Genomic DNA, 9,995 nt, shown 5'->3' with positions numbered 1-9,995 from the left:
ACTTGAGCCCCTTATATAGATCATTGGTAGGCTACGGAAGGGATGTTGTGATGATGATGACCGCCGACCGTAAAAATGCTGCATATCGATGTAGTCTGGTCAAAATTATTTTCTGACCAGTTTAATACAGCGGTCGGAACTTCGGAAGCCTTTTTCGTCAAGGAGTCATATTTACACCGTATTTTCAACTGTGACGTCGCCATAAACGTCGTGACCATACAAATCAACAATTAAAAACATGTTTAAAGTGGAACCACAGGCATATAGGCTACCATCTTTGTCAACTGTGCCATATGTTATCTTCTATTACTTTCATTCATTGTGCACTACATGCCTCCTCTTCACATCGGCTAGGCCCAGGTGGGCGTCTGATTACAAAGAATACTCCAAGTCGTCCTACCTTTTCATTGTATCGTCATCTTATGGTGTATTGATCCAATAAAATTGTTATTAATGAACTGAATAGGCCTACATGTCTTGAACAGATGACAACATCATCGAAACTGTTTTATCTAGTCACTTGCAGTTTGTCAGTGAGTTTACTATTCCGTAGATCGTCAGCTCATGTATGTTGTTTCATTGCCGATATTTATTCAGATCAACATGCACATTGTCAAGAAGAACTCAATATGGTTAGTCGGTTACATACAGATAAAGCGTAAAGAAATGTAACAAATAATGGTGACAGCCCAAATGTGGATGGGATGATTAGTCGCGCAGTACAAAACACGGTAACTCAACCAATACAAGACAGCGCATCACTACCAACGGTTGATGCACAGTGTCATGGGCCTACGATCAAAACCTACTGGACGAGGCCCAAGATATAACAACCAAGAAAGTGTGACCAATTGAGTATATCTGCTATTCTGTACTAAAACGTTGAGAGAAACAACAATAACAGAGCAGCACAAGGAAAATGTTGCCACCATGCTACGGCCGCTGCGCACGGCAAATATTCTGCGGACCGTTCGCGGCCTTCGTTACTCATGATGGTGGTTTTTCAATGACCTACGCGTTTTGATACCACCAAAATTAATATTGATCTTCCTCTCCATTTTCATCTGCAGGTGGTTGGAAGCCGTCCTGTAAGATGAAGTAAATATTAAACCGCAGATTCTATACGGCAAGTAGCGTCGATGGCCCAGTGCGCCACGTCATGTCGGTATATAATCATTTGCAAGTTATTTCTGAACCACCCCACTCGCCGTATTGCATGGACTAGCACCCCAATTTGCCATGTGCTGCAAACCTACAAGGCGATACACAATTAATATATAGCCCTCATTAATTTCCGAGACCACGGTGTCACCAAGGACCGTGCACTTTGGCAACATCATCTACAAAGTTGTTCCCGATAAATTAGACCAGTGTTTCTTAACCTGGTCGCCAATTTCCCGTTAAAATACTCCCGTCACGCCAGCTCGGGTAATCTTCCACAAAATGTTTCGAACTAGAGGTATTTTATCCCGCAGCGCGTCGAAATCGAACAAGAGGCCCTGTTCCACTTTTGAGAGCGAGGACCCTTTTTACGAGATGTTTTTTTTGGTCAAAATGATTTAACTAAATATATCTGCATTTGAGAGCTACAAAATTACATCTTCAGAATATTTCGTATTATAATGGATGCTACTGTTTAGTGCTGTGACCCGCAGCTCACATGAACGTTATATAATACGGGTTGCTTTGTTTGGAATGCATTCATGTTGAAGTCAATAACTGGTTGCAGTAGTAAACTCAATGTGAGCAAAGATCTCTATCACTAACCCAGTTGATTTGCTAGTCACAGAAAGCAATAAAACAAAACCCAATACAATTAACGTCCCCATATCGCTAGTCGCATAGGTGAATTCGGGATGTGTAGCCTACACCGGGCTAGAACCAGATGACACGACGCCGTATCCGATGGTTGTTAAAACAACCTTGATTAGAGCACGCACAATTATCATAGCGTTAACTAATCGAGTGGTCCTTGGGCGCGACTCAAGCTATTTCCAATAGTGAGGTCCAAACCTGAAATGACCGACCGGACTTTGAACTCTTACCCATGTTTTTACGACCGTCTTAAAATATAGGGGGGGGGGGGGGAGGCGCCAAACCTAGGCAATTTTCGAGGAGCGCTGCAGGAAAAAGGGTAAGAAACACTGAATTTAACATGTACCTGAAACGGCCGAAACCATACCTTTCATCAAAAGCTTGGATCTGATTGATGACTTAATGGACACTAGCTGCAGATATCTATTTTTGTCATCTGCGACAGTGCATCGTCTGCATAGTGCACAACTGCACATAGTAACTACAGCACACCTGATCCTATTTTCGTCACTGCGCTGAAACGTCACCCTGAGCCTAGCACGGCCTTTCGCCTGACCTTTCCCATCTCAAAATCGAAAATTCATAAGCAACGACAAACTGTGTATATCAACTACAAATCAACTAAACAATTTTTTCAATCAAGCATCTCGTCGAATACTGTCACCCTGTGCCTCTACGTCGCGTTCCGCCTCAGGGTCGTACGGTGTGACCTGAAATGCACAACTACAAACATGCAACTCTATAAATGAATGGAATGCTCTTGATTCTGGGGATGGCTCAAACTTCAAAATGCAACCATAACCACCCACTCATTTATAATGCATAATGTGCCCACATCGGGTATTAGTGTCTACAATCAGGTTGGGAAGATGAAAGTAAGCAACATGTTTCCTGACCAGCTACTACTGACCTAGGAGTAGACCACAGATGAGCAACGGGAACCTGCTTGAAGCAACCAAAGTTGGGACTAGCACAATTTAAACTCACTAGGCGACCAATGTGTGTTGATTTCATGTAGACATCTCACATCTCATACACTAGCACTGTGCAGCTCAAGTTCATGATAGATTCCTGACCACGAATTCATCATCTCCATTCAAAGGAAGATTCAGTATCAAGTGACCAATAAATGATACAAGGCTCACAATGACGCTTTGGGAAATATTAGCATTGGTGGCATGTCACAATAATGGCCAATGTTATTCCACCAGTTACTTTAGCAATATACGAGCTTTTAGGTTGAATATATAACATGACCACCGCTTGATAATCCCCATAATTTAATAGACTCATATATTGTGACATGATCAGCACTCCTTATATTACAATGAAACTAAAGTGATGCCATTAAAAAAAATTCACCTCACAATTTTCATTCTGGCTAGGGTTGCCCTACGTCCTCTTTCAAGAGGATTTGTCCTCATTTTTCATTAAATTGTTTTCCATATATTAGGAAGCCTAAATGTCTCATTTTTGGGGAATTTGTCCTCATTTTTTTTAGTATAAGTATATAAATGCGATCAAAAACTCGACTCCAACGCAACAAACAGCAAAGTCGGAAAGACAATCTATGAAAAATACAGCACAATGAGTATTTTGGGAGATGGGAATAATGACCTTTTTTGGGTCTACAGTACCATTGATCGAATATTTTTTCAAAAACACCAGTCATTTTTTAGTGCTAGAAATTTCAGAGTTTCTGAAGTGTCCTCTTTTTTCGATCTAAAAATATGGCGACCCCAGGCTATTATGACGGACCATAACTATCGCTATTTCATAATAATCCATGTTAGCTTCTTCTGGTCAACTTACCTCGGTAGCATATAAAATTTCAGTGACTTTTTCCGACAATTCCTTCACGGAAAACGCGGTACCGTCCTCTCTGTCCAAATCTTGGCAGATCAACTCAATGTCGCGCAACTTTGAGAAATAGAAATCCCTCTCCTTCTCCAGAGCCTCCACGGTACTCTGCAGCTCGGTATTCTGTTGGAAAAACAGGGAATTGACGTCCAATAAAATAGCGTGGTCTTGACGACCGTTCCTACTTCCGAACGAGTGTCTTCCAATTCCGCCTTCACAGCGTTCAATTCTTGATGGCTGGCAGCACTAGCGGCCGGCACTTGACCTCTTCTCGGCATTCCCGATGCGGCGTGAGAGGGCTTGCTAGTCGAACGCAATGCTGAAAATGAAATTCAACATTTTATCGACGGAGTTCATATCAAGACAATTTCCTGGTTCATTGCTATACCGGATCATCACAAAAGACTGGGGAAAGAAAACTTATTTTCGTCAGCTGAGATCACGCAATACCTTACAGTGCCATTCCGCTATCACAACAGTGCAGTTACTCTTTACTAGGACCGGGCAAATTCGAGTATCACTCAACATGACGTCACGACTGTATGGATGATGTGGAAAGGTCACATTAATGTAGCAACTACGAATTCACAAATTGCCAGTTGATCATCATATAAAGATAACTTGATATTTTTCGACCATCTCCATTTCGACACATTTTGGATCCTGATAAACCTCGGCTTCCAGGCTTCCTCGTTCAGGAAGAAGTATCGAAACTATCATTCTCGGTTGATAATAAATATACCACCGAGTGGAGAAGGGTGTGTAACTTAATTACTGAGAAAATAATAATTAGTCTCTCAACTCCTCGACTCAAATCACTGTGCCCCGGCCCTACTCATTATTTCAGAAGTGACAACTACGCACGCGTGATAGCACAGTTAATAGAAACACCAAAGATTCACGCATCGCCACCAGAGCACACACCGTCCCGTGATTTACCCTCGGAAACTTCGCCGTCCCCACTTTTCCCATTCACGTCGCTTCGACCTGTAAGTGACTGGGACCGTGCGAGACAAATAACGGGTTTGTTATTGACACTCCCATTATTCTTCACAGCATCCCGCTTGGCTAACAAATATCATCATTGTAAATCTTCAATCCATGTGGTGAGTGCAGAACATGAAGTAGGTTAGGCCTAGTTCTTGAATAATTTTTTGCTACATCATAACCGCATTGGTGAAGGTAGCCAAGCAAGAGATTGCAACTTCATTATTTCTCTACAGCAGGGGTTTCTAACACGAGGCCCGTGCCGAATGCTTGTACAACAACTTTATTCAACTATTTCAAAATGGGATTATTTTCATGCCAGGCGTTAATTGCTAGTTGCTACATAGTAGATCACATATTACAATGGGTTTGAACGTCATTTTGCAAGGTCCCATCCAACAAGGCCTACTGGCCTACTAGTAAAGGCGTTGAATGCCCCAATTATTCATGCTGCGACCCATGACGTCATTGAAAACTTGGAAACTGGCCTGCAATAAAATTTGACTTTTAGACCCTTGCTATACAGACACCAATGACCAATTTTAAAAAATTCAGGGATGTCATAAAAATAAACATCTTTTCTCTAGTACAGCCCGTGCTAAATTGTGTGATGACAGGTGTTTTTTCATCAATTAAACCCAGTGCATTCCTATTTCCTATAAGACACAGTAGTATTTTATTTCAATCCGGTGCATTGAATGGGCAATGAAAATAACTTAGATGTCGTAACATGAACACTGGTAATGCAATGCTGTGTATGATTTAATAAATATCACTCTCAGATTCCTACATCCCACAAAATCAGAAGTTTAGCAAATGGATAAGGAATCCTGTCATTTGTTGATATGTATTGGCTGTGACTGTGATAAGCCAATCAGATAAACTTCATACATTCCAATCTATACTTCAGACAGGTAACCCAGGGCAACATAACCGAACACCTCACAAGACAAGGATCCATTACTAAATCGAAGTTCCAGCATTCAAGTAGCACTCTACAGCAGTAATCTAGCAAGCATCACGATAAGTGTTCAACATAACAAGCTCGGTAGTGGTATAGTCTTTCACAAACTATGGGCACTGGGACGGCTGTTACAGTTTCTATAAATAATGATCAAGGAAAACATCTTATGCTTCAGTGAGGATTTGAAACCATGTGGTAGCTAAAGAAACAGCTGAGATAGGCAATTGAACAAACACAGCATAACTTTTTATGTAGGCCTACTCTTCATTCGAAAGTCCATTGAATGATGATCCATGTTTGAACTATGTGCTAAGATACACAAATCGTACACATTTATAGAAACATACATAGCAATGTCCTGTTATATAGGAATAATTTATGCTTGCGATTCAATGGGTTAATACATTCAAGTAAAGAACTTATACGCTTTGGGTATTTTTGACGTTCATACAGTTATGAAATCATCATTAGTGTTACCTGAATACTCGACCGGACCCTTGATACTTCCCCCGAATTGAATCATGCCATGCCAGGTAGCCTACTGGATTCTACCCAGTCCTGGAAGGCTATACATCAAGGGATTATAATCAACACCTCCACTCTTATCAAAACTAAACAGACTTGCATGCTATCCAATGACAATATCATCAGCTATAGCCAATGAGTTAATCTGAAAATTCAAAGGTAAGCTACGATTCAAGCTGTAAATATGCAGTGCAGAAACCAATGGCTAGTCTTGTAGCTGTCAAGTTACTACATTATAATTTGAATTTATACTGGTCAGTTCCCGGAAACAGCTCGTTAGAATCATAACAGAGAACTTCTCGTGCATCTGCATCCCTGTAGTTAGTGCCCGTTAACCATTGTAAATGAATTATTCATCTTTGCGTGAGATTACGATGGATGCCGGAACGTTATTGCGACACCCCAGATTCTTAACAGTACCAAGACAATTCATACATTCCTCGTTTCTGGCATCCAGTTCGCAACTAGGTTAGAGTTACATGAACTTGAGTTAAGGGTTAGTGTTGCTTATGAATGAGATTAGGTTATTTGTTACAATAAATTAGGTAGCGGCTTGGTAAAATCTGGCTACAATACAATATTACAAAGTAGATATCCTAAATCAAACAAGTCCACTAATTGTGTCATATTTATTCTATACAACGACAGCTGGCATTCACACAGCACAATTAAAATGAACTACATATGTCAGGGACTAGATACAGTCAATTATAACATATGCAACTTAGTATAGCAACAAACTTACAAGACGGTGCTGATTTCTTGGTAGACATCGCAGGAGCTGAGCTTCTCATGCCAGGCTTTTTGAAATCCGACGCCCCAAGACCAACTCCTCCGCGTACAGCCACAGGATCATAATCGGCGCATTCCTCCTACAATTTCAATGCAGTCAGTAAGCAAAACCAAATCATCGCAAAAGCCATGCTGGAGATTAATAGGAAGGATCTGTCATCATAAACGCTTGTTCACGGTTTGTTACGGTGCACCATATTCAACTATTAAGTAGGCTAATCACAATTTATACAGACTAACTTAATGTCATGTTCCTGGCATACATACTGCCACCCACTTGAGCTTAGTATAAACATTGGTACATATGTGAGAATGTGTAATTTACACACCCTAACAAGATGGGAGAAAGGCGAAGAAAATGGGTAGATACAAGTATGGCATTTAATGCGATGAATACATTCATACATAGTACTGGCAAATAGCGATTCAGTCCACATTTAAAGCCAAAATTTACCTTGTAGTTGGCATCAAAGAACTTCTTGAACCACTGCACAAATTCAAAATTATCTTGAAATCTGCCCTTCACCAAACGTTCAACGGGTACATTCTAAAAGACACAAAAAACGACATAAAAAGCGTTCATGCATAAATATACACGTATGAACCTTATCCACACTGACTCTCTTGAAGCACTCCTGTAGTATTTTGAAGTTGGAGATGTATTCATGTTCTAGCTTTGACTCCCATTTTACTTTTCTGATGTTGATCTTGGCTATAATAACACATACCGATAATTAATATGATGTAGAAATGGGAAACGGTAAACCACAACCTTCCGGAAAACTATCGAGCACTCTACAACAAATGAGGTGTTGCCCTAAATTGGTTTTATAAATCAAGCCACTGAATTCAAAGTGTCATTTTTAGACAAGAAAACTGTTCAAGTAACAGAAAACAAGCATTTGAGTCCATTTTCAATTAGTAAATGGGATTGTTAGGGCCCTGTGGATATAAAGCTGTATCAGCTGTACCAGCTGTATCAGCTGTATCACTCTGTGGATATAAAGCTGTATCACCCTGTGGATATAAAGCTGTATCAGCTGTATCACCCTGTGGATATAAAGCTGTATCAGCTGTATCACCCTGTGGATATAAAGCTGTATCAGCTGTATCACCCTGTAACACGGCTCTATCAGCTGTATCACTCTTGCTGTATGAAATCGGTGTCTTGTGTTCAAACAATTCTTGATTTTTTATTATTATTTTTTTTAATTACTTTAACTTTGAGAATCATCGCTGCTCCCATATTATAGACAAACCGTACCGAGATTTACCCAGGTATCACTCTGCAATTAGTATCAGGTCTATACAATGTCTGGGATGCGCGAAATAGTCTAGTAGGCTGTCACACATTTAGTGAGTCAGCTCTTCTCGCCTACACGCGCGAAGAAAGAGAAATTTCTATATTTCATGATTGAGTCGGTCAATATATGATCGGGAATTGCATATAGATTGCTATCAATTTTTATAACGTCTCTCTGCTCACGTAATCTAATTTAGGCTACCGGCCGGTAGAGCTGATTGAGGTGTGTTTGAAAAGGTAGGACCCCTCGAATAATAATTAATTAAACATCTCCGGGTGTGCATACCCGTTAGCAGGAACGAAACAGCACTTCGTCAGGCTCCCCAAAAAACCTGGAATCATGGGCTCTTATAGGGTGATAAACCGTCCCCCACCACGTTGTTCGCTTTTGCCACGAAATTATTGTTGTAATGTTTAGTGAGCCAGCGTTAAGCGCAAAAATTTTCAATAATTCATGATAAAATCGGCCTATAAGATCGGGATACAGCTGATACAGCTTTATATCCACAGGGTGATACAGCTTTATATCCACTGAGTGATACAGCTTAATATCCACAGGGTGATACAGCTGATACAGCTTTATATCCACAGAGTGATACAGCTGATACAGCTGGTACAGCTGATACAGCTTTATATCCACAGGGCCGATTGTTAGGGTCTAGTAAGAAATGTACTATTTTATGGGTTGGCTATACTAGGCTACTATATTCATGAGGATGTCACCACACATCAACAAATCATGTTTTTAAAACGGTGACTGCCTGAGATTCAACAAGGCATGCAGGCTTAAGCGTTACAGCGGAAGGGTAAGGATATATAACCGGAAAACACCCAGCACATTTCAATATGCAACATTGCGTGATAAAATATCATTCATTGATCACTCATACTCAAAGTAACACGAAACGATTGTAGTAGTAGTATTCACTCTAGGTTCAAATGTACAGGATACTCACTATCAAAAAGCATATGCATGAATTGGCAATAGACGGCCCCAGAGCATAGTTGCTCGATTTTGGTCAGATTGAGATCCAAGCTTCTATTCACCCATCCTAGCAGATCGTGTCTGCTCAAATTTTCCGTTGTAACCGACGTCGAATAAACATTCACAGCCATCTCGATTTGAATTACCAAAAATTGAATTAAGAAGGAAGTGTACGGTAACTTAACTGAAAAGAGTCACGAAATCACATGAAAATATTCAAATTGTCTTGCCGGCCTTCATCCTGACACGATTAAAGCAAAATAGCTGTTCACGCGACAGACGATACAGCGGAATGGCAAACAACAAAATATACCACAAACATGCGACCAGCGAATCCAATGGATCAGATATCAACCACACGAAAGAAACGGCAGCCATCGAAGCAATGGCGCCGGAAAAATCCGGATTCGAACTCGCTGTAGCTATTTCTAAATTAAATCTTCATCATCATCATTGGTTTATTAGCAATTTTATCAGTTCAATACACCACAAAAAATGCGATACAATGAAAAGACAGGAAGATGTCGAAGCGACAAGGAGTAGTATATGGAATCTGACACCCACCTTGGCCTAAGCGATGTAAAGAGGAGGCATGCACACTGAATGAAAGTAAAGAAGACAGTATAGATCCAAACTTGATACAAACTACTGGATTTTCAAAAAGTGCACTACTCATTTGTTAAAACTAGCAACTAGAACTCAGTGTTGGGATCAAGTCACTACCTTCAAGTCACGAGTCATTTCGAGTCATTGCACATTTTGAC

General features: G+C 40.5%; 1 protein-coding gene across 6 annotated transcripts; it reads right to left on the bottom strand.

Moving 5' to 3' along the window:
* Positions 1-569: 569 nt before the first annotated feature.
* Positions 570-9,448, bottom strand: LOC145448104 (microtubule-associated protein RP/EB family member 1-like). 6 transcript variants are annotated; one of them, XM_080326421.1, is made up of 8 exons: positions 9,203-9,448; positions 7,549-7,655; positions 7,398-7,490; positions 6,897-7,023; positions 4,615-4,743; positions 3,861-3,994; positions 3,628-3,798; positions 570-1,086 (listed from the first exon to the last, which is right to left on the bottom strand). In XM_080326421.1, the coding sequence occupies exons 1-8, from the start codon at positions 9,360-9,362 to the stop codon at positions 1,036-1,038; spliced, it is 972 nt and encodes a 323-aa protein (XP_080182547.1). In that variant the 5' UTR covers positions 9,363-9,448; the 3' UTR covers positions 570-1,035. The 6 variants fall into 6 exon arrangements, with proteins under 6 accessions (XP_080182547.1, XP_080182550.1, XP_080182548.1 ...); XM_080326422.1 differs by lacking the exon at positions 570-1,086 and adding an exon at positions 2,395-2,538; XM_080326420.1 differs by lacking the exon at positions 570-1,086 and adding an exon at positions 2,395-2,525.
* Positions 9,449-9,995: the final 547 nt, after the last annotated feature.

This window comes from Botryllus schlosseri, chromosome 10 (genome assembly GCF_051294905.1).
Source record: "Botryllus schlosseri isolate E-star chromosome 10, Bs_hap1, whole genome shotgun sequence".
NCBI lineage: Eukaryota > Metazoa > Chordata > Ascidiacea > Stolidobranchia > Styelidae > Botryllus > Botryllus schlosseri.
Note: the sequence above shows the minus strand (reverse complement) of the source record. Positions and strands in the feature narration are given on the sequence as shown.